At 35.0% G+C, this 26,729-nt stretch overlaps 1 protein-coding gene across 3 annotated transcripts in view; it reads right to left on the bottom strand.

Moving 5' to 3' along the window:
• The window catches only part of LOC106073525 (potassium voltage-gated channel subfamily A member 2-like), a 50,219-nt gene that overhangs the window by 10,377 nt on the left and 13,113 nt on the right, over window positions 1-26,729 (bottom strand). For 2 of the 3 annotated variants that reach the window (XM_013234116.2, XM_013234117.2), the window contains exon 2: window positions 3,345-17,259. The exons of the other annotated variant lie outside the window; for it this stretch is intronic. In XM_013234116.2, coding sequence (XP_013089570.1) covers window positions 15,776-17,122 — 1,347 coding nt within the window. In that variant the 5' untranslated portion in view covers window positions 17,123-17,259 and the 3' untranslated portion in view covers window positions 3,345-15,775. Of the gene's footprint in view, window positions 1-3,344; window positions 17,260-26,729 lie in introns of those variants that run through there. 3 annotated transcript variants of the gene reach the window in all.

Genomic DNA, 26,729 nt, shown 5'->3' with positions numbered 1-26,729 from the left:
ATAAATCCGAACATTAGTCTAGCACACAAACATCACGACCAGGCAGGGTTCATACACTGCTCGCTGCCATCCTTTGTCGTCCAGCGAGAAGTTAATTACTTTCAACTTAGAAGAACATCCGAAACATGTCAAACAGAAAAAAAAACATTTTTTTTTACAACGGCAAATAAATCTTTGAAACATTATTACTTTTGACCATCAAAATTAAATCAGGTCTTGACTATTCCTTGCGATCTGACTCCGACGGGGGTCGCCTCTGAGTTTCTGTGATAACATAAATTCTCTTTGTAATCTTGTTTTTTTTATTCAATTCCTGGCAGAGGGCTATGAAATGACATTTTTCCACATCTATTTATAAATCGAAATTTAGGTGTATCATGCAGGCCATTATCATTTTTAAAAAGCCTTAAGCCATGACCTAGGTGGTTCTCCTAGTACGTGTCACCTTTAACCTATCTTACTAGATTTTTCTAAGGCTTTTGACAAAGTTCACCACCATAGTTTGCTTAAAAAATTAAAATATTTCGGCATTAATGGTCCACTGCATCAGTGGATTAAAGACTTTCTGATAGGGAGAGAACAAACTGTAATAATAAATGGCTCTAAATCAACACCGATAACAGTAAACTCAGGTGTACCTCAAGGTACAGTCTTGGGTCCACTACTATTTTTAATTTACATAAATGATTTACCAAATTGCATTAGTTCAGGAACAAAAGTCAGATTATTTGCAGACGATTGCATAATATATAGAACAATAAAAACAACACAAGACACAGATATTTTACAAAGAGAATTAGATGAATTACAGAAATGGGAATCAAATTGGAGCATGTCTTTCCACCCAGAAAAATGTCAGTTGTTAAGAGTAACAAAAAAACTAAAACAAATTAATTCCACTTATCTTATTCATGGCAAACCAGTATCACAGACTAAAAACGCAAAATACCTAGGTGTTATAATAAATGAAAAACTATCATGGAATCCACATATTGATGAAACTACAAAAAAATCAAACAAAGCATTAGGATTTATTAAAAGAAATTTCTATAAATCAAATAAGAACATAAAACTAAAATGTTACTTAACCTTGGTTAGGCCAATAATAGAATATGCATCCTCCGTTTGGGACCCCTCAACTCAAGAAAACATTAAGAAACTGGAACAGACACAAAATAGAGCAGTGAGATTCATAACAAACGAATATTCACATTTGACTAGAGTAACACCTTTAGTAAAATCACTAAATTTAGAAAGCCTCAGGACAGAAGGCTCAAAAGTAAAGTAGCAATCATACATAAAACACTGAACCATAATCTTCAAATACAAAAACAAAATTTAATAAAATACTCTGAAAGACACAAAGATAAAGGCACATTCCTCGTCCCATATGCTAGGACAAATTTGTACAAATACTCCTTCTTCCCTAGTGCTATTAGAGCATGGAATGGGTTGCCTGAGCTAGCCAGGAAAACAAGTGACTTGGCAGAATTTAAGTCATTGGTTAATATGCATGACTAAATGCATGACGCGTAGGACGTAATCATCTTCTTTTTTGAAGTAACGTCTGTATTATATAAGATAAGATAACCTGGAGTCAAAATTAATCTTCTGCTGCGAAATGAAATGTAGAAAAATGGACCATGCGCAGTAGGCTACCGTTACAGCAGTTTAGCAGATAATTTCCAAATAAAGTAGATTTTAACTAATTTTGACGAGCTGTTCCGGAAACATGCCTGGTTTGCAATAGTGACTCTACTATATATGTTACATAGGTTAGGGTTTAAAAAAACAGCATTACTTCTTGTAACTACTTTACCAAATGCCTTGTTTCAAGTTTTTAACAACTTGTCGCGACATTTTTGTAGTTTTAAAAGATCTCCTTGTCCAGTCTAGATATAGGCTAATATATATATATATGTCATTTCACGTTCCCAAGTTAAATGATGCCATCTGTATAAGGACGTATTTCTTTTTCATCCTTTTAAGTAGAGTTGTCGGCCTTACAGGATTCGTTCAACTTTCCCTGCACAACTGCCTAAGCCTCCTTTGTGAAGCTCTACTCTCGCCTCTGACTATGTTTAGTGTTTGTCTTGTTGTTCTGGTTTCTGTAACAGTATTTTTTTTCTATGGACAGGTTGTTAGCCTATCGCACAACCTTTATGACCCGGTTAGGAGGATGCACATTTTGCCTTTTGTAGCATACCTGTCCGGCTTGGTAGTAGGCCTACCTGCCAGGAGGGATGAGCTGCCGCCGGTATAGCTCTGAGGGTCATTGAGGCATGCAAACTGTCACACCGCGGCAAGGTGGCAGATGTGTAGTCTCAGTGTAGTTTTATTTCTACTTTTAAATAGATATGGATGTAGACTCTGTTAAAGTAAGGCTTAATGGTCTAAACTGATTAGAAACAAATGCAACAAAAGTTATTGTATTTCATGTTGCACTTTGAAAATTGTAAAGTTGACCTAAATCTAATTGTGTTGACCTAAATCTAATTGTGTTGACCTAAATCTAATTGTGTTGACCTAAATCTAGTTGTGTTGACCTAAATCTTGTACCAAAGTGTAGGCCTACGTTACACAATGAACACATCAATTCTTAGCTATTAAAATTTAAGTAAACGAAAAACTGCCTTTATTTTACTATCTAGATCTAGAAGGAAAGAAATATTCAAGCAACTAATGCTAATGGCTTAAGACATTGCAGTAAAGCTGTAGGCCTAAATGGCTACATATAAGAATATAGCTGTTGAATCTGAACTAAGGACATAAAATGTATATTTGCTAAATTTAGTTACTCTAGTAGTATGCTTAAATTAAGTTAAGGGTTCTATATGCGCGTTAAAAAATCCAAAATAAAGAATGAGGCCTATAGTTAAAGACAATGCGTATTTCTAAAATAAAAATAAAAATTTCAAGGTGAATTGTATCAACTGAGTTATTAATGATAAACAAAATAAGCCTTTAATTTGTGTGTGTTTGTGACCTTAATTGCTAATTTGAATTGTAATACTACGCGACCCAATGGCATTAGGAATGGAGCTAAGTTGGCTAATCGAACCTAAATCTAGTCAAGTGTATTGCGTCTATAGAGCTATGCATTTTATTGTTAGGGTCCTCCGCTTGTGAGCGGGACATTTCCTATTCACTTTGGTCTCCGTTGTGATCTATGGAACGTTCATGTCAAATTTGATCAAGATTGGCTTAAAGGTTTCGATTTTAATTAGGAACATACATCCATACCTAAACCTTGACATTCAATTATATATCTGAGATCAAATAAATATTATGTCAGTGACATAAAACAATAAGATAAATAAAAAAAAAATAAACAACTTCAAAGAAATTGTAAAATATGTTTAATAAAAATATCAAGAAAAGTTGGAATTATTTAAAATGTGAAAACGTGACTAGAATTGAATAATGTAAATATTGTCAAGTCGTTTAACAATACAGACAAAATATGGACCAAGAAAAAACAAATAAGGAAACAAACAATGCCAGACAATGAATAGTGTGAAAACTAGTTCATCAGGAAAGTTAACGCTTTAAAAAGAGTTTCATTCGAGAATTTGAAAAAGGGAAATAAAGAGGAGTATTAGGAACTAATAGTAGTGCCATTGTTATTAGTCCTCTATTTAGCTGGCACATTATTTATGGGAAAAGGAAACGAAAACCTGCCCTGACACAGTTCTCGAGAACGTCTCTAAAGATTTTCATAGACATTGAACAGTTTATGTAGCCTATATTTTTTGTGAGAAGAATCATTTGCTAATTGGTCAAACATGGAGAAATCTGGTTGTAAGTAGAATAATATAATAATTAAATGAGGTCTGAAGTAGATTTGATCTTGAACATGCCTACGTCAGCGGGTATTCCCGCAAGTCTTCATTATAAAGTCAAAGAAATAACAAAAGACGTTCAGAACCATTGTGCGCACTTCCAAGTCTGGATTTATAGGCCCAGCAGTAGGAGTGGAGATGTTCTGAATAGATCTAGACATTCGCCTAACCAGCAGTAGGAGTGGAGATGTTCTGAATAGATCTAGACATTCGCCTCATCAGGATTTTTTGGGGGTTGTGGGGTGGTAAAAAATGTTCCATTTATTTTTTAAAATCATTCATTAGTTATTTAGAGCAAAATAATCGCTTTTACAAAGGCTGATCAGCTGTGTAAAGGATTGTCTTTTAAAAACAAAACATTTTTCATATTAGTTGAGTATTTCTTGAATCAAGATTAAATTCTATTTAGAAAACTTATTTTAATCTAAATTTTATTCTTAACTCATCACCGATTCTCCCAGTTGCTGTGGACGAAAAATATGAACATTGAATTTGAACTTTGTATCCAAGACAAACATCAGGACCGCAGCCTTTCAATGGATTAGAAACGTTTTGTTAGTCACACACTTTTAAATGAATTGTTCTTTTTGAGATCATTGAATTTATATTTTACTAGCATTGAACACCGGCCCATTGATTTATCCCTGGGTATATAGTGTTTCCTTTTACTAGCATTGAACACCGGCCCATTAATTGATCCCTGGGTATATAATGTTTCCTTTTACTAGAAAGAACCCCCCTCCCCCCCCCTTTTTGGGCATCTACTGTCACAAAAATAGGGATACCCCCCCCCCCTGAATTTTGTTTTGCATCCTTCGAGTTTTTTGACAAGATCCAATGTCTATCGCCCCCCCCCCTCCACACACCAAATTTTAGTCATTGAATTCAATTCACATTTGTCTCCACCCGTCCACCTTCCGCTTATAGATGTTTCTTTGGTACAACGTTAAGGCGCTCTAGACTGCTGACTCAACGTTCCATGGATCGAACCCTGTCCTCCATCATCTGTCTGGAGCCATTCTCAAGGACATGCACCCAGTCAAGCCAAAACAGGATGCTTGATAATAAAGTAAGAATATCCCACCCCCCTCTCCCTCCTTTACTTCGGCATCTGAAGTCAATGCTAAACAAGCAAAATATGTTTTTTTAAAGACAAACCTTATCTATGAGGAAGAGCTTCACACTGACAAATATATCTCTCAATAATGTAGAAGTTATTCCCCTTATTCAATATAAAACAATGGAAGAAATAACTTTTTACCAGACAGACAGAGTGAGTTGATATAAAGAAAACATACCAAATACTTAAAAAAAAAAAGAAAAGCTTATATTAAGCGTAGTTGTATCAATTACTGTGGATCTGTCATGTAATTAAATTTGTAATAACTCTAGACTAACAATTATAAATCTGTGCGATTACAAATATTTTTACCAATAGTTTTTGCTTAGCGCAATTTCACGTTTTTAGCTTTCTCGCTATGTTGTGATCGTATTACTTTCTCACTACATTGTGATCGTATTACTTGTCAGGACCAGTTGGAAAGGGATGGGTGGGAGGGGGTATCTGGGTGATCACATTTTAATGCTAAAGCTTCCTCAAGTCAATAAACTAACCACTGTGCCAGGGAAGTGCTTAATAAAATAGAAGGTTTTATAGTTATCTTTTGTTAATTTCAAACTTTTCTGTTTACAAAGTATAAAGGGGACTAATTCAATTTATACCACCACATCAGTCAAGTAAAATTTCTTTCCCTTGTTCGAGATACCGAACCAAATAACTAATTACCAATAGCTAATTAAGTCATTCATTTTTTTTTTTGAATAGATTCTTGTTTTGTTATGTTAAAGAAATAATTGTGCAAAATTTCAGCTAGATCCGAGATTTGGTGTGTAACGTGTAATATACAGAAATAACATGTACACACTTTTCAGTAGACAGACAGAGTTGATAACAGCTCTGTAGAATGGAGAGTGTTCCTGTCAAACAGCTTTGTGGGTTGTGGGAGAGGGAGTAGGTGCGAAGGAAGCAATTTAAAAAAAGGAATGGGGGGATCTTCTGATTCATAAAACAAAAAGGGGATCAAAATAAACAGTACATATCCTGGGAACCAACGGGCTTTGAACGCTAGTGTATGGATCAGAAAAAAAAAGTCTCATGTAGGCCTACTCATATCAATAACCTTTTCTCCTAATCATGAACGGTAACTATCTCAAGTAAGCAACAAACAAATAGACACACCATTGAAGCTGCGACCTGGTCTAAATAAATCTATAAATAATAATGAACTCGATTCTCTAAGTTCAAAGATACACACACACACACGCGCCTGGTTGAAATATTGACTGTGAAAACTTTTCTTTCAACATGCACCGTTACATACTGCATCGATAAAAAAACTCCAATATATAGGGTAAAATCTGTATTTCTAGAAATGGTGGCATTCACCAAGCGGGCGGCCTAACGATGTCCATGTTTAGCTTTAATTAATTGTAAATTGTTTGACATATTTAGATAGCTTTGAATTGTTCCAAGCTTGAGTTAATCAAGTCATTCGTTCTGTGTTGCAATCACGTCATTCGTTCTTTGTAGTAATCAAGTCATTCGTTCTGTGTTGTAATCAAGTCATTCGTTCTTTGTTGTAATCAAGTCATTCGTTCTGTGTAGTAATCAAGTCATTCGTTCTTTGTTGTAATCAAGTCATTCGTTCTTTGTTGTAATCAAGTCATTCGTTCTTTGTTGTAATCAAGTCATTCGTTCTTTGTTGTAATCAAGTCATTCGTTCTTTGTTGTAATCAAGTCATTCGTTCTGTGTTGTATTAATTTTGTTTAATATTGAAAGTGAAAAAAAAAATACAATAGTGAATATATATATATATATAAACTCCACATTTACAGTCAAACACACACACACACACACTTATATATATATACAGTGCTTTTCTTGTGACGGCCCCTTTTCAATGTGGGGAAATTTTTTTAACTTTTTCTTTGCATTCTAACGACGTTTATTATTAATTTATGAGTACCGTGTAATTAAAAGTTAGGCAATCCATCACAGAGTACCGGCACCTATTTAAAAAAAACAACAACACTGTATATATATATATAGGTGTGTGTGTGTGTGTGTGTTTGACTGTAAAAGTGGAGTTTTTCCCTTAGATAAGATTTGTGTTTTTTTTTTATTAAGTTTTAATTTTGTGCTTATTTTTAAAAGATTGCGAGCAGCAAAGAGAGGGAGAGAGAGAGAGAGAGACGGACACAGAGAGAGGAAGAGGGTGTATATGGAGACTTGAAGAGAAGAATTAGAGGAAATCTTAACGGAATGATGAAAGAGGTGTTTTCTAAGGTAGTTAATGAATAGAACACTATGCACTGCAATATTTTCATTGTTGCAACTTCTTATTTATTTTGAAAGGAAAGTTATTTGGGTCAGTTAGAAACTTTATTTCATTGTGATTTAATTTGTAAGGAAAGTTATTTGGGTCAGTTAGAAACTTTATTTCATTGTGATTTATTTTGTAAGTGCCAGACGTCAAAGTAAATGATTACATCCCTTGGCGCAAGCAGGACTGAAGGGGATGATGCCAATAGAAAATGATGACATCCCTTGGCGCAAGCCAGACTGTAGACTACTGTAGGAGGGCACCTCAGGAGGACCATCAGGCCGACAGTTCCAAACGGCCAGAACTAAAGGCTTTTCATAAAATAGGTTTGGTTGCTTGAAATGTAGATTCTTTCTAGTTGCTGACCAAGTGTGTAACTCGACAGCTTAATGTAGCCATGGCAAACGTCTGATTGAATCATTGACCACAACAATCAAAAAGTTGCTTGTGTAGCGACTACTTTAGGGCATTGAGAGCAGGTCAACAAACATGTATCAAAAGCATGGACTATATGGGGATTGGGGCAAATGCCCGGTACCCAAATGGGCCGGCAAAGTCATCTAAAGAGCCTCAAGAATGCCACTATAGCACGTGTTAAATTGTTAAAAGTTTAATATTCTCTTATAAAAGTGGCCCTCTGAGATTCGTGTTTAAACAAAAATTGTGTACAGAGTCTACATTGTAGGTCCTAATACTAATTGAACACATTTTCCGAAATAATGGCTTCATCCCTTTAGTGCCTACACTTTTAACGATGAATAGTAACATAAAGCATATCTTGTCAAGATATGGAGCATGAGTACAGTTATCGATACATAATTAAACTTAACATAATGATTATCTAAAGGACGAAACCCTACATATTAAACAGTTTACGTAAATACTGATTGATTTCAAACAAAATAATTAATTACCAGTAATTAGTTGACTAATTGGTTAATTTTTGTTTTTAGCGGCCCCTGTAAGGGAAAAAGCCGCTATTAGGTTTGTGCAAAATGTCCGTCTGTCATACTCAGATCTCGAAAACTAGAAGAGAAATGAAAAATATTATTTCACCATGCGATGCAGCTTGAAAAGTTTAGGTGCAACGGCTACTTTTGGTTTTCTAAAAGCAAACCGTTTAGTTTATAAAATTAATTATGCAAGCGATTTTTTAAAATAAAAATACACCAATTCTAAAACAATTACGTCAATGTAAGTGAGGCAATGTTACAATATGTTAACAAAGAAAGATAGTATTTTGTGTATTTTAAGTATCACTAAGTCAAATATATTTATAAAATGTATTAGAAATGATCACAACAGATATAAATATTAGTTAAAGGTATTTTCTGGTCTAATAGCTGCTAAAATTAAAAGAAAACATTTATGTTTGTTTATAAAGGCGATGCAATTAGTATATAAATATCACGCACATTTTTTTAAATGGATTTTTTATGTAGCGACTTTTGCGCAGTAGCGTGACAAGCAGCTGCAAGACATGGTGCTATCAGTTCCCTCAAAATTTAAAAAATAATCAGATTTTATTTATTTATTGTCTAATACCCCCCATCAGAATAAAAGAGGCTTATTTTTGTGCGTTTTATCGGTCGATCGGTCTGTCCGTCACGTTTAAATAAAAAAAAAACAATAACTCTATGATCTATTGAAAATCTGATTTACCCTTTAATGTTCCCCCCGTAACATCTCAATAGTTTTAAGTATCTACAATTGATTGTTCCGGATGTTTTTGTGCAAAACTAATCAATACCAACGAATGTTTGTTTGCTCTTTTAACCTATATTACATTTAATTTCCATGCTTAAATGTTGCAAAACCACATTATCAATAATATGTTGTTCCGTTTTTGTATGTAAATAGCATATTAATGCTAAATCAAAATCTCTATACTGACTGTAAAATTAAGTGTAAAAATGAATTGTATTGTTTTATAAAAAATGAATTATGTCAAATGATTGTTTGAAATCGCACAATTGACTAATATTACACTTATATTCTTTGACAATACGTTACTATAGTTTAATTATCGATATCAAATTGTTCCGTATTTTCATCTTTAAACAAATTGTAAAAATATCGACTATAGGTTGTTCAGGATTTAAAAAAAAAAAGAAAATAATTTACTAGAAACGATTATTGAAAATCACTTTTTAGACTTATTTTTACAATTATTTTTCTTGCTGAAACACAAACGTTTTTTAATCGATAAAGAATGTTCTGGATTTTGTTTTGAAAAGAAGTTGACCTACATTACTTACATTTTCTTTAAAATCGTCGCGAGAAATTTCCGAATTTTATATTGAAAATCTACTAACGCCAAATAATTGTTTGAAATCCTTCTTCTAATTAATAATAAAAAAATATTCGCATTCACGAAAAAATGTTGTTCCGGATTTTTTTATGAAAAATATTTTAACTATTTTTTTTGTAAAATCTCACTTCTCTCTTACAGTACATTTAATTTTCTAGCTAAAACGTTACAAAATCTAAGTATGGTTAATCGTATGTTCCGGTTTTTAAGAAAAACAACTTCCAAACACCAAAGTATGGTTTGAAAATCTCTCCACAAGGCTGTGGTACATCTAATTTTTTTACAAGACCATCCCAAAAATTTAATTAACGGTATTACATTTATCTGGAATTCTCTTTTTCTCTTACTATTTATACAAACATCCAGAACAATCTATTATATATACTTAAATCTATTGCGTTATAATTAATACTATTGCGATGTTTCGAAACAAAATTAAAGGTTAATCAAATTTTCAATAGCTTTTAGGTGTTTTTTTTATATTAACATGACGGACAGACAGACTGACAGACAAATCGCACTAAAATGCTGCTTTTATCCTCTTTAAATAAATTCTATTGAACTCAGTGCCAATGTCGTTAAATATCTCGTGTTAATAAAGACATTTTTTTTGGTATAGCCCATTATGACGTAATGGATTTTTTTTTCTTTTGAATAGATCTTGCTTTTAATGATTTAACTGTATGGAATTTAGCTCTGGTGATATGAAGGGAGAGTAATCCTTAAAGGATTACGGGCACGACATGGCCTAAATTGTGCCGATGTGCCAAAAACTCAAACTCTTTAAATGTAATGCTAAAAATCTCGGTGCACCAATGTCAATGAACCCTCGAAAAATTGCTTGTATTGATGAAGGCATTTTTAATTCTAACTAGGCCGGGTGACGTAGTGGATTTTTTTCTTTGACGTCATATGAAATTAATTCTTTAAATGAAATGCTAAAAGAACTCACTCGGTTCACCAATGTCTATGAACACTCGATAACTGGCTCCAGTTGATGAAGGCATTTTTTTGTCTAACTAGGCCGTGTGACGTAGTATATTTTTTCCCTTGACGTCATATGGAATTAATTTTTTTAATGAAATGCTAAATCAATTCGGTATAGTAATGTTTATTAAACCTCGTTATCTGACTCGTATTTTAAAAAACATAGTAGCTAGATTAAGATCTTATCTAGATTTTTAAAACTAGATCTAGATTTTTTAAAGTATATCTAGATTTTTTAAAGTATATCTAGATTTTTTTACAGTATATCTAGATTTTTTAAACTAGATCTATATTTATATTCTAATTAGAATCATTTAGTTTAAAATGATATAGACTAGATCAAGATATAGAATTTCAATTTCTAGACTTAAATTTAGGCTAAGTGTAGATTTTGATTTCCAAACGTCTAGATCAATATTGCAATGCTATAGCCTAATATACTAAAACTAATCTACTATTTATAAATTTAATATTGCATTCAGTCTATTGATAGATTATCTAGGCTTTTTATTTTCATAAATCTAATTACATACAAATTATTCCTAATTTATATTTTAGATCTAGATCTAGTAGTTATAAATCTTAAGAGTGCTAAATCAGAAGTTTAGTTTAGGTAGATCTACATCGTTATTCTAGTTCCATTTAAATAAAAATGCCAGTAGCTCTGTCGGTAACTGTGCTGAGATATCGAAGTAGGCCTACAAGCAAGATATCTATTCTTTTCTTTTTTTTTTTTTCAATTACAAATCAATGCTGAAAGATTATCTAAAATCGCTTGTCTGATATATTGTACATATCCGGTAGATGTCATGCCGTAATGTGTAATATATCACACTATATCAATAATAGGCTATTAGTTTGTAACCAGTTTATTATTAAGTTAACAGCAATGCCTGGTCGTGCGGTTAGCGTGCTGGACTGATTATATGGACGGTCCCGGGTTCACACCCAACTCGCTGCCATCCCCCGTCGTCCAGCGGGAGGTTTGGACAAGGAAGTTAATTATCTTTAATTTTGAAAGAACATCATAAACATGTAAGACAGAAAAAAATTACAACGGCAAATAAATCTTTGAAACGTTATTACTTTAGACAATCAAAATAAAATCACGTCTTGAATATTCCTTGCGAATAGGCTGATCCGACAGGGATCCGACGGGGGCCGCATCTGAGTTTGTGTGATAACACAAACTCTCTTTGCAATCTTGTTTTTTTTATTGATTCGTGTCTTGACTATGCCAATGAATAATCGTGCTAAGTTTCAATTTGATTGGAGAATGTATGTGGAAGAAATGACGTGTACAGACTTTTAACCAGAGTGAGTTGTAAACAAAAATTAGAGCCAAAATGAAGGGTTTACGTGACAGTTTTATGCATGGAAAACACACAACCAAACGTGATAAATAAGGTGTGTATTTTCAATGGAACAGCGGGTGTGTATTTTCAATGGAACAGCGGGTGTGTATTTTCAATGGAACAGCGGGTGTGTATTTTCAAGGGAACTGCGTGTGTGTATTTTTAATGGAACAGCGGGTGTGTATTTTTAAGGGAACTGCGTCAGTGTAGTTTCAAGGGAACTGTGGGTGTGTAGTTTCAAGGGAACTGTGGGTGTGTAGTTTCAAGGGAACTGCCGGTGTGTAGTTTCAAGGGAACTGCCGGTGTGTAGTTTCAAGGGAACTCCGGGGGTGTAGTTTCAAGGGAACTGTGGGTGTGTAGTTTCAAGGGAACTGCGGGTGTGTAGTTTTAAAGGAACTGCGGGCGTGTAGTTTCAAGGGTGTGTAGTTTCAAGGGAACTGTGGGTGTGTAGTTTCAAGGGAACTGTGGGTGTGTAGTTTCAAGGGTGTGTAGTTTCAATGGAACTGTGGGTGTGTAGTTTCAAGGGAACTGTGGGTGTGTGGTTTCAAGGGAACTGCGGGTGTGTAGTTTCAAGGGAACTGCGGGTGTGTAGTTTCAAGGGAACTGCGGGTGTGTAGTTTCAAGGGAACTGCGGGTGTGTAGTTTCAAGGGAACTGCGGGTAGAAATTGAAAGTGGGTTCAAATTGAGATCAAGCGAAGAAAGGTATGAGAGGTAAAGGGAAAGGAGAGTTTTTTATCGTGATTTTTGTTAGGAAACAAATAGTTCTAAAAGCCAACACAAAAGAACTTTTCTTTAAATATACAACTTCAAAAACGATTTCTGACCAGAGCTTGATAGCTTAGATCTATAACTCGGTGGAAACATTCTAAAAAACAGGAATTTTACTGATAGCAATATTTCATTGACTTCGACATCTAATTAAACTTAACATCTGCACATTGAGGTTTGTTTTAATGATTCTACCACCAGACCATCTATTGTTTGAACAGACTCTAGGAACAAAACTGTTTAGTAGCTCATGGAGACTAAAAAACTTTGAATTCACTAAACAGCTTTAGTTCAACATCAGTGGAAAAAAACAACTTTGAATTCACTAAACAGCTTTAGTTCAACATCAGTGAAAAACTTTGAATTCACTAAACAGCCTTATTTCTACATAAGTGAAAAAGTGAAAAACTTTGAATTCACTAAACAGCCTTATTTCTACATTTCAACACGACACTACTGTTGAATACATCAACAGACATTCCCCCACACTCACCCCACCCAATTACTTTGATTAACAATTTCAGAAAGATCACGAGTTATGGCGATTTGGTTTTCGGGCCGAGAAGATTTCATTCAGACAACAGATTGATGAGTATCGCAAAGTAAATGTCTATCTCGAGACTTTCTCTTGAGGAATCCACTTCAAAGTAGTATATTACGTCATTCTAGAACTACTCCCGAGTGACATATATTACGTCATTCTAGAACTACTCCCGAGTGACATATATTAGGTCATAATAGAACTACTCCCGAGTGACATATATTACGTCATAATAGAACTACAGTAGAATGGCGATTATCCGCATAGGCCTAAATTGGGAACCGGGTCTGTCCGGATAATCGAATTCGGAATATTTTAAACGGTCCTGTTCACCAACAATATGAAGAAAATTGCTATGTGGTATCGCACCGTAAATAAACATAAAATGCAATTAAAATATACAAAGACACAAAGCTTTATAAGAAGTAGCCTCCCTTTATTGAGAGAAATAATCGCGGATCTACCACTTAGATACTGTCACAAAAAAAAGGCAGTTCGAATATCTAACGCTTCCGATAACTGACGTTCGGATAAAGGATGTGATACTGTATACAGACATTCTCCTGAAGGTTCAAGTAGAAAAGACTCACATATTTTGTATAAACTAGATTTACATTTGTATTACAATAGTAGAAAATCACTAGGAAAAAAAATCTCTACATTTAAGAAATATATAAAATAATTTTCAAAAAGCCTATCATTTGTTCATATTCTTTAAAAATATGGTCCCAAAAAGATAGTGTCTAGGCCTAGATACTAGAGAACTACTCTTATAAATAATGTAGGGCCTATAGATGCATATTTTTATTGCCTAGGCTCTCTCTCTCTCTATATATATATATATATAAACACTAAACTGTCAGTGGCCAAAGCTAGTGCACGCTCCTGCTCGTACATTTATTTGCCAACATTTTGCAGGATGCCAACCAACTAAAACAGATATACTACCTCTCCGACATTTTGCAGAATGCCAACCAACTAAAACAGATATATTACCCATCAGACTTTTTGCAGAATGCCAACCAACTAAAACAGACATATTACCCATCAGACTTTTTGCAGAATGCCAACCAACTAAAACAGACATATTACCTTTCCGACATTTTGCAGAATGCCAACCAACTAAAACAGACATATTACCTTTCCGACATTTTGCAGAATGCCAACCAACTAAAACAGACATACTACCTTTCCGACATTTTGCAGAATGCCAACCAACTAAAACAGACATACTACCTTTCCGACATTTTGCAGAATGCCAACCAACTAAAACAGATATATTACCCATCAGACTTTTTGCAGAATGCCAACCAACTAAAACAGACATATTACCCATCAGACTTTTTGCAGAATGCCAATCAACTAAAACAGATATATTACCCATCAGACTTTTTGCAGAATGCCAACCAACTAAAACAGACATATTACCCATCAGACTTTTTGCAGAATGCCAATCAACTAAAACAGACATATTACCCATCAGACTTTTTGCAGAATGCCAACCAACTAAAACAGACATATTACCCATCAGACTTTTTGCAGAATGCCAATCAACTAAAACAGACATATTACCTCTCGGACATTTTCTTTGAATTAACTAATCACCCTTATTACAATATAAAGTTAAAGACACAAGATCTTTAGGTAAAGCTCTTGACTAACACCTAGCAGTCACTTTTTCTTATTCCTTTTACACTCAATCAAGAAGTTGCAAATAAGTTTGTCAGGTGCTTGATGGGATTCTACCAGACTAAATCTAATACAGAAGAAATATTGAGGACTCCAAGAAATATTGAGGACTCCAAGAAATATTGAGGACTCCAAGAAATATTGAAGACTCCAAGAAATATTGAGGACTCCAAGAAATATTGAAGACTCCAAGAAATATTGAAGACTCCAAGAAATATTGAAGACTCCAAGAAATATTGAGAACTCCAAGAAATATTGAGGACTCCAAGAAATTGTTCAGACAGTGCAGAAGTGAAACATTGGAAAATAGACACAATAATTGTTAAAAGAGAATATAAAAATGGATACAATATTATAATTTACACGTAAAATGTAAAAGTGGATGTAATTTTAACATTAAAAAATTGCATAAAGTGAAAATAGTTTAAAAAAACAAACAAAATGAGTCGTTGCTTTTTGTTATCTAAACAACATTGACCACCATATTGATGATCTTTTAACATTAGCAATCTCTTTAGATTTGCACATTTCTAGTCTAAAATTGTGTCACATGATAGAAAACATACTTATGCCATCAAACAACATTCCCTACTTTGTATAGATCATTCCCTACTTTTGCAGAAGGTATTTTCTAAAATGTTATGTATACTAGTGTTCTTAGTTCTTGATCATTTGAGAACATAATGTCTATATATCTGTTTGTTTACGTGACTGAAGTAGATTAATGTTAACTGACCATTGACGTTGATTATGTTAGTGTATATATTATTGGTCTACATCTCATAAGAGATATATCTTATAAATATTAATTTCTTGATTATATAACACTAAATGTTGCTTGTACTGTACTAGCATCCGAAGTGACCTGTATTATGATACTATTTATACTAAGATCCTTTAAATTCGACCTCGGCCTGTTTTATGTGAGTAGAACTTGTTGAAGTTCTCTGTAATGATGGGGACAGGTATCGCTAATGTGAGAACTCCAGCAACTGCACACATGGAGCCTAAGAGCTTTCCCATTGGTCCTTTTGGAGCGACGTCACCATAGCCCACTGTTGTCATGGTTATAATAGCCCACCAAAACCCATCCGGAATGCTTTTGATTTGTGATCCTTCAATCCCCATTTCAGCAAAATAAACCGCACTGGAGAAAACTAAAATACAAACCGTCAAAGCTACAAGGAAAAGACACAATCCTTCAACGCTTGCTTTAAATGTCAGTATTAGAACTTGGAGCCCGGCTGAGTGTTTCGTTAACTTAAATATCCGAACAAGTCTGAACACCCTGAGAAATGCTAGAGATGCAGAAGATTTAGCACTATCGCATGACATAGTAGACAATATATTGAATAAACCAACATAATATGGAATCACTGCTGTAACATCCACTAGATTTTTAAAGTCTTTAAAGAAAGCCACTTTACTTGGACATGCAAACAGACGAATAAGAACTTCAAAAGTGAACCAAGCCGAGCAAATGGTTTCTACCAGAAAGAATGGATCGCCCCAATTGGGATCTTGATTTTGGACACAATGTTCTGAACTAAGTCCTGGCAAAGTCTCCACACAGAAGAGCGCAATGGAAGCTGTAGTGATTAGAACAGATATAATTGCTATGATGTAAGCACAAAGTGAGGTCTCGGGGTATTCCATCAACATCCATACTTTACGTTTCAAGCCTCGTTCTGGGAGAATGACATTTTCCATTATGTAGCCCTCTCCTCGCCTATACTTTTCTATAACCGGACGTTCGATTTCGAAAAAGTCCAACTCAGTGAGAAACACATCATCTGGAACTGGAGGAGGTCTCTTTAACCCACCACCGTACAGATAGTATTCAAATATTGCATCGAATGTTGGGCGATGACGGTCGAAAAAATATTCGTCCTTGTATTTATCATAATATTGACTCCGTCGGTCTGGGTCTCCAAGAAGTGTGTTGGGATGGTCTTCTAGAGTTTTCCTCCAAGTTTCAAAGTACTTGCCGCTGACGTTGATAGTGATTCGATCACAAGTACTCAACTGACAAGTGTGCTGAATGGGAAGTAACTCACCATCAAGTGTCACACATCTACGACGGGGTGCTGAAGGCTTGACAGGGCGAGCAATATTGGAGTTACTCCCTGCACTATCTCCCGAGTGTAGCCACGGGTCATTTCTTTCCGAGTCTACATTCACTCGTTCACGGCTGCTGTAAGTGCGCCTGTAGGGCGCCTGGTTGTGTAAAGACACAACCGCCATCAGGGCGAACAGTCATCAGAGTATTAGTACTGATAGTGTACTAACAGTGTCTAGATGGTTGAGTAAATCTTGTTTTAGTTGCATGGTCATGTGTTCACGTTGAAGCATTTTGAGTGCTTGGCACTGACCAACAGATCCTGTGTAAAATAAATGAAAACCTTTTATATTTTTAAGTGTATTACAAATACCACCACACTCAAACTAATCACAATAACATGCATTCCAAACTATCTCAGTATCACACAGCCAATAGTTTATTATCAAGTTGTTGTTATAGTAACGTTTCTGTTACACATTTCTGAGACAGAAGATTGTAAGGCGTAGATAAGAAATCTGTACTGAGTAGACGTCTCAGACTGGAGTTCTCTTTACAAAAATATTCTGTCAAGTAGAAATGTTGTCGACCCAGTAGCGTAGCATCCATGGCGCGAAGGGGTTCAATGAACCCGGGCCCACGACCATTAGGGGCCCACAGCGGTTGGGCCCATGACTCTCAACTAGTTGGGGCCCACATGAGAACTTGGGGATGACATCAAAGTGAAAAAATTAATGCACTTTTGTAAAAACCAATAAAAAAAAATAGAATTTCAAAAATCTCCCCCAAAATATCCTGAACTTTGTATCAAAGTTTATATTAACTTAAAAACCAGTGTTTGAAGCTTTAATGTAAGGATTTGCTTCCCATCAGGTTTTGTCAATTGTAATGGTAGATAACCCCAATCGTGCGTTTGAGGGGACAATCGTTTCCATATCGTCTCATTCTTTTTAGCGGCCCACGAAAGGGGAATAGACGCTATTAGTTTTGTGTGGTCTGTCAGTTCGTCCGTCCGTCCGTCCCGTTCAGATCTCGTAAACTAGAAAAAGTATTGAAAATCCGACATCATATTTTAGACTATTCAAAGTTCTGAAGCAACGGCTACTTTTTTCTTTTCTGAAAGCGAAAATTTCAATTTTCATAATCAACTATGCAAGCAGTTTTTTCATGAAAATACACCATTTTTACAACTATTCGCTACTAATAGTAACAAACACGGGAGGCTATTTAGTAAGGAAGATAGTAATTTACTATGTTTCAACACATTTATGCAAACGATTTTAGATTTTTGTCAAATAATTAGTATAATTTTTTTTCAATTTTTTTTTTACAAATGTATTGCTAAGTTAAGTAAGTTTTGTCATACTTACTGCTACATTTACAAAAATAAATGTTTACTTTTTTTTTTTGAAGAGAAAAAACTTTTTAATATGCATATAAGCGGAATATAATTGAAAACAACAATTAATAAGTAGTTCGCGGGAACTGCAGAAGAGCACCTGGACAGTTACGAAATTCATTTTTATGGACATTTTTTTTTCCTTGAGGCTTTGTATAAGAGATTGACCCTTTACAAAACAGCTATATCCATTAGATAATCATTATATGACATCAGTATAGCCAGGTTGACATCTAACTTCACCCTCACTTTCACCTATCCCTTTTTCTGCTTTATCGTTGTGGCACCACTTAAGCTCGTCAACCTTCCTTCTCCATACTTCTCTGTCATTTGCCTTTGAAATTATTTCATTCTGATATTCTTTCTGAAAATATTGAAATCTGCCTTTTTACCTGCCTGAGTTAAAGTTAAATATGTTTTGTGCTACTGCAATTTATGAAGAAATCGTATTGGGGAGCAGGTTTAAAACAAAGATCTAGAGTTGAATATGGAATAGTGCCTTTCTCTGACCAATGCTTAGTATTTGGTTTAAACTTGGTTCATAGCTCTTAAGGAAATTTAACACCATATGTTTATACAAAAAAAAAAACTCATAAAATTGCTATGAGTATTCAAATTTGGCAGGTAATCAAAGCCCCATAGATTCAAAACGAGATAGTAGACCTGTTGGGCAATGCAGTGCTGGTACCGGTACCTTAGGACATCCGTACCATTGGACTCTTTCGTTGGTGACAAATTAAAAGTTGATCCAATTAGTATGTTTCGATACTGCTTAGTGATCTCCGACGACGGATCATCCAAAGAAATAGCAATTAGATAGTCATTTCTAGTTGTTGTTTTTTTATATTTGTGAGAATCAGATGTCAGCAGATTTTGCTGAACAAATGCTCCAAATAATTTAAAGAATCCCCATTTATCCTTAAATAAAATCCCATTTATCCTTAAATAAAATCCCATTTATCCTTAAATAAAATCCCCATTTATCCTTAAATAAAATCCCCATTTATCCTTAAATAAAATTCCCATTTATCCTTAAATAAAATACAAGGCCAAAGCTATGATCATGATTAAACTATGACTGGATACTAGAATTACTTTTGGGCATTGTTTCTTCCAAAGAAGCCGCTCGCGTTTAGAAATAGATGCACTGGTTTGTTATTTTGCTACTTAGAAGGCCAGAGAAATGTTAGTAAATAAATGTTTGATCTCTTGAAATAATGGACAATGTTTCAAAGTTTTACACCTAGAAGTAATTTAGGAATGTCAATGTGTAGAATGGGAACTAGAACTATTAGTAAATTTTTTTTATATATTTGATGAAACTCCATTAACCCGTTTCATTCTGTTACAAACATTGACTTTTAATTCATGTTGGAGTTCTGCTTCAAACGTAATAAGATTATTAAAAATCTACTCCTCTTGCATTGGAATGTCTTTTGGTCAATGTACCGATACATTCAGATTACTCAATTGTTTTGTCATACTTTGTATTCGTTTTATTTGGGGAGGGGGCCCACCAATATATTCTTGAACCCGGGCCCACGGGTACCTTGCTACGCCACTGATGTTGACCAGATGTTGTGTATGTGTAGATATTCCTTGTGAGCAATTGTTGGTGTACTAATTGTTATTTTGTTTCTAAAGTGAACACAATCTGTGTGTCCTTTGGTTTACAAATCTTAAAAATGTTTTACAGCAATAGAGGAAGACAGTCAAGCCACACAGCTATCATATGTACACAGCTATCATATGTACACAGCTATCATATGTACACAGCTATCATATGTACACAGCTATCATATGTACACAGCTATCATATGTACACAGCTATCATATGTACACAGCTATCATATGTACACAGCTATCACATGTACACAGCTATCACATGTACACAGCTATCATATGTACACAGCTATCATATGTACACAGCTATCACATGTACACAGCTATCATATGTACACAGCTATCATATGTACACAGCTATCATATGTCTTAATCTTCAAAATTACAGAGAGACAGAGGAGGAGGGAATGGAATATTCGAGAGAAAAAAAAAAAGAAAAGACAGCCAGACAGAGATCAAGAGAGAGTTATAGAGTGAGAGAGAAAAAAAAAAGAAAAGACAGCCAGACAGAGATCAAGAGAGAGTTATAGAGTGAGAGAGAAAAAAAAAAGAAAAGACAGCCAGACAGAGATCAAGAGAGAGTTATAGAGTGAGAGAGAAAAAAAAAGAAAAAACAGCCAGACAGAGATCAAGAGAGAGTTATAGAGTGAGAGAGAAAAAAAAAAGAAAAGACAGCCAGACAGAGATCAAGAGAGAGTTATAGAGTGAGAGAGAAAAAAAAAAGAAAAGACAGCCAGACAGAGATCAAGAGAGAGTTATAGAGTGAGAGAGAAAAAAAAAAGAAAAGACAGCCAGACAGAGATCAAGAGAGAGTTATAGAGTGAGAGAGAAAAAAAAAGAAAAGACAGCCAGACAGAGATCAAGAGAGAGTTATAGAGTGAGAGAGAAAAAAAAAGAAAAGACAGCCAGACAGAGATCAAGAGAGAGTTATAGAGTGAGAGAGAAAAAAAAAGAAAAGACAGCCAGACAGAGATCAAGAGAGAGTTATAGAGTGAGAGAGAAAAAAAAAGAAAAGACAGCCAGACAGAGATCAAGAGAGAGTTATTGTCACTGGTTATTTTATATGTTATGATTGTGGCTGTGGTTATCAATGTAGGCGTGGTGGTGACATTAGGTTCTTGTTACAAATCACAGAATAATGAAATGACGCCTGGTGTAGCAGACACAATAAGTTTAATATAACACCACATAGTGAATACACCATACAATTCGACCCAGGAATGGTCGGTATTAATCCAACAGTAATATACGAATATCACAACTTAGTACTTATTCTATAACCAACTACTTTAAACATCTAACTCTACTGCTTATATCTTAAGTGACTCAATACAAGTGCTTGCTACAAGATCTCTATGTGGACTGACTGCCTTTTACTCCCTGGTTCACCTAAGGTCAAAAGTGTTCACCTTAGTGCCACATGGGTTGTGAATAAGATTCACAATATGGAATTAACATACACAATACAGAATTAGGGTTTCTACTCTATGGCACCAACTTTGAGGTGGTGACAGTTATAGAGTGAGAGAGAAAAAAAAAGAAAAGACAGCCAGACAGAGATCAAGAGAGAGTTATAGAGTGAGAGAGAAAAATAAAAGAAAAGACAGCCAGAGATCAAGAGAGAGTTATAGAGTGAGAGAGAAAAAAAAGAAAAGACAGCCAGACAGAGATCAAGAGAGAGTTATAGAGTGAGAGAGAAAAAAAAAGAAAAGACAGCCAGACAGAGATCAAGAGAGAGTTATAGAGTGAGAGAGAAAAAAAAAAGAAAAGACAGCCAGACAGAGATCAAGAGAGAGTTATAGAGTGAGAGAGAAAAAAAAAGAAAAGACAGCCAGACAGAGATCAAGAGAGAGTTATAGAGTGAGAGAGAAAAAAAAAGAAAAGACAGCTAGACAGAGATCAAGAGAGAGTTATAGAGTGAGAGAGAAAAGAGAGAGAGACAGGCTGACAGTCACCAAGAAAGAGAGAGCGAGAGATGGCATGGTGGTAGACTTCTAAAAAATAAAATTGATCGCAATGTCCAGGCAGAGTCGATCCATTGTATTGAAAGGTGTTTCCTGGAGCTACCAACCCTCACACATTGTATTGAAAGGTGTTTCCTGGAGCTACCAACCCTCACACATTGTATTGAAAGGTGTTTCCTGGAGCTACCAACACTCACACATTGTACTGAAAGGTGTTTCCTGGAGCTACCAACCCTCACACATTGTACTGAAAGGTGTTTCCTGGAGCTACCAACACTCACACATTGTACTGAAAGGTGTTTCCTGGAGCTACCAGCCCTCACACATTGTATTGAAAGGTGTTTCCTGGAGCTACCAACACTCACACATTGTACTGAAAGGTGTTTCCTGGAGCTACCAACCCTCACACATTGTATTGAAAGGTGTTTCCTGGAGCTACCAACCCTCACACATTGTATTGAAAGGTGTTTCCTGGAGCTACCAACCCTCACACATTGTACTGAAAGGTGTTTCCTGGAGCTACCAACCCTCACACATTGTACTGAAAGGTGTTTCCTGGAGCTACCAACCCTCACACATTGTATTGAAAGGTGTTTCCTGGAGCTACCAACACTCACACATTGTACACTAGCAAGCAGGACTTCATATGTAGAGAACAAGAGCCCTGCAAGTGGTTCTTATAACAATCATTATTGACATAATAGATAGATAGTTAGATAGATAGCTAGATACATACATACATACATACATACATATATACATATATACATATATATATATATATATATATATATATATAGAGAGAGAGAGATAGATAGATAGATAGATAGATAGATAGATAGATAGATAGATAGATAGATAGATAGATAGATAGATAGATAGATAGATAGATAGATAGATAGATAGATAGATAGATAGATAGATAGATAGATAGATAGATAGATAGATTAAATAGATAGATAAATAGATAGATAGATAGATAGTCTAAAACCTTAACTTAATGATTTCTCACAAAAATTCCCAATTAGGGATGATACTAACTCTGAAACTCGACACAGTTATTCGTTACACACTGGAATTGAACACTTTAATCAACGCGTTTTGTTTTTGTTTCGCTTTGAGGTTGAACGGTGAAGGTCACTGTTTATTCTTTTCATTTTTCCAAAACACAAAAAAAGCTCTTTTAGGCATAAACCTGTGAGTGTGTGTAAGTAGAAATAAACACACACACACACTCACACACACACACACACACACACACACACATATATATATATATATATATATATATATATATATATATATATATATATATATATATATATATATATATAAACAAGACAGATATTACCCGCTGCCCGCGGGTCTTAACTCGCACATTGCTGATATAGTCACTGATATAGTGCATTAGAAACAATTAAAGAAAACAATCTATACTATAATGTTATAAGTAAAGGGAATGCATCAATTCATGAATAAAATATTATGAATGGAGCTAAAAATAGCTAATTGACCTGAATTCAATTTTTTATGAAAACATTGGCGAATGTAGATCTATGTAAAAATGCTTTAGAAAAACAAATTTGAATGTTAATTTGATTAAAATATGAAATGAATGGACTATAATTAATATGTTCATGTGTTTAATTAAAAAACTATCTTTGCAAAGAGAAGTTGTATCATCTTAGAGCGGAGTTTTAGACCTAGGAATAGAGAGATGTGTAACATTTCGCGTAATGTCTAATTCTAAATTCGCAGATATAAGGAACGAATTTATGTGAAAATGCATTTGAAACAACACACATTTGAAGGTTAATTTTATTAAATAATGAAATCAATAAACTATATTTTGCATTTTCATGTGTCAAAGTAAAAAACTATCTGCGCAAAGTGTAGTTTCTAAAGCTAGATCTATGTAGATCCTTTCGATCTGTTCATGTAAATATGGTAAACATAGCCTAGATCGATGAAGTTGTAATGCTTTCATAGAGTTGGAAAACTTTTTTTTGAGGGTCTTAAGTTTGTTTTAGAGCTACAATACATACACTACGGTCTAAGTTAGCACCCAAGGAACATTTCTGCCAAGTTTTATCAAGATTGGTCAAACGGTTTTGATTTCTATTCGTAACATACATACATACATACATACGCCTTACTTTCTACTTTATAAAATACTAGACATATGTTACCCGCGACCCGCGGGTCTTTATTTGCGCATTACTGTCGATATAGTCACTGAGAGTGTTTTGTAAACAATTAAACGAAATAATAATGTAATAAGTAAAGCGAATGTGTCAATGTAAAAATAGTGTGAATGAAGCTATTAAATCAAAATAGCTAATAGGCTTAATTAAATCCATTTTTTTTTCAAATTAAAACATTTGCTTGTAGGCCTACATATAGTTGATTAAAATTTGAGATGAATAGACTAAATTTTGTATGTTCATGTGTATAAAGTATAAAGTAGATCTTGTTGATGTCTAAGAGCTGAGCCGAAGGCTCTTCGAGCTCTAAGTTTGAAAAAAAACCTGTTTGGACGCCAAACAGTAAAAAAAAACAAACCTGTGTGAACACACAGTTCTGTTTGGGAGAGACCCTAGACAATGCCTATGTAAGGCATTGCTGTTGACCGATGCGTTCAGCCCCCGACACGTGGACTAGAGACACGGCCGAAGGCCGAAAATGCACCGGGGACTTCTGCCATTTTCCTTCAATGTACCAAGCTAACTGTGCGGGATCCGCCATTTATGTAACGGTCCCTTTGAGGAACAGCGCATGGATTGGTGACGTGTTTGTGGGGACTTTATTACAACTCAGCCCGTGCAATGGGTGGACTCTCGTCTACCCGTGGGCATCCCCACGGGAGTCCTGTGTTGCTACCCATTTAGCCTAGCCAATTCCTCAAATGGCCGTTTCCACGCGGGCGCCACGATGAGGCAGGGCAACGTGCCCGCGTAAAGTAGATCTTGAGGTAGACGTAGATCTAAATCTACACTAATCCAGAGTTCTGTGCTGCGCATGCGTGAACTTTTTTTCATGAATGAATATAGGCCTATCTCAACACGGCTACGCAGCTTTAGCGAACAGCGAACGAATGTATTAAAAATGCTTTAGAAAAACAAATTTGAATGTTAATTTGATTAAAATATCAAATGAATGGACAATAATTAGTATGTTTATGTGTTAAAGCATAAAACTATCTTTGCGAAAAGAAGTTTTATCATCTTAGAGTTCAGTAAGAGTTTTAGACCTAGGCCTAGGAATAGACTCAGACCTCAGAAGAGAGATGTGTTAATGTGTAACCATTTGGTAATGTCTAATGAAAGAATGTTCGCCAGGGAATCTGTAGATATCAGGAACTAATTTATGTAAAAAATGCTTTTGAATAATCTTGTTAAACGTAGCTAATGATCCTTTCACGTTATTTCTGTTTCGCTACGAAAATAAAATTAGTTTTGCGAAAATGGGTTTACCCGAAGGAAGTCGATACATTCTTATCTATTAAAAACGAAAAGAGCGATAGCTTTGTTAAATGAATGGGATTATAAAGTGAATACTTAAACGAAATAATGTTTAGTACGCGATTTATGAATGAATATAGATCTAGGCCTATCTCAACTCGGCTTCGCAGCTTTCGTAAACGAATGTAACTTTAGAAAACCAATTTTGAATGTTTATTTGATCAAAATATGAAATGAATGGACTTTAATTAATATATTTATGTGTTAAAGTATAAAACTATCTGTGCGAAGAGAAGTTTTATCATCTTAGAGTTGGATTAGAGTTCTAGATCTAGGGATGGGATTATAAAGTGAACAATTAAACGGTATTGTCTAATGAAAGAATGTTCGTCAGCAAATCTGTAGTCACAGATATAAGGAACTAATTAATGTAAAAAATGCTTTTGAAACACAAAATTGAAGGTTAATTTTATTATATAATGAAATCAATGGATCTTCTTTTGTCTTTTCATGTGTCAAAGTAAAAAACTATCTGCGCAAAGTGTATTTCTTAAAATTAGATCTAGGTCTAAATCCTTTCTATCTTTTCTCATGTCAACATTGTAGACATGGCCTAGATCCATAAAATACTATAGCTTTAATAGAGTCGGACAACTTTATTTTTTTTGAGGGTCTTAAGTTTGTTTTAGGGCTACAATACATACACTACGGTCTAAGTTGGTACCCAAGGAAAATTCCTGCCAAGTTTTATCAAGATTGGTCAAGCGGTTTTGATGTCTATAAGTAACATACATACATACATACATACAAACATACATACCCCTCACATTCTACTTTATAATATAGATATATATGACTGTCAGGTCGGGTCGAACCCTGACCGTGGTTATCCTTCGTCGTCCTGCTGCGGGAGGGTTGGGCTAGGAAGTGAATTATCTTCATATCTGATGGAACATCCGAAACATGTTCCCACAATGGTACAATCCTTTAGTTGTAAATATGTTACCGGCCAAGTGCCAAATCCAAGGATTCTATAGAATGCCTGGGCAAAGTGGGAAATGTTTCTCCATTTCCTGAACTAGATCGAGCCCGGTCACGCAAAGAAGCGTAGTGAGGGGGGGGGGGGCAAGAGAGCACGATGCCACGGGCGCCACCACCAGGTGAGGGGGCGCCACAAGCAGCCTATATTGAAAAAATGAGTGGGAGGGGGCCAATAATGTACCTTGTCCGGGGCGCAAGTTTTGCTCATTACGCCATTGCAAAGTAGATCTTGCCAGGTCAGGCAGAGTAGAAAATGTCTTATCAAGAAGGATATTTAAAAATAAAATATAGATAAATAAATAAA

The sequence above is a fragment of the Biomphalaria glabrata genome, chromosome 4, assembly GCF_947242115.1.
Source record: "Biomphalaria glabrata chromosome 4, xgBioGlab47.1, whole genome shotgun sequence".
Taxonomy (NCBI): Eukaryota; Metazoa; Mollusca; class Gastropoda; family Planorbidae; genus Biomphalaria; species Biomphalaria glabrata.
The sequence above is the reverse complement of the archived record's forward strand: the minus strand, read 5'-3'. Positions and strand labels throughout refer to the sequence as shown.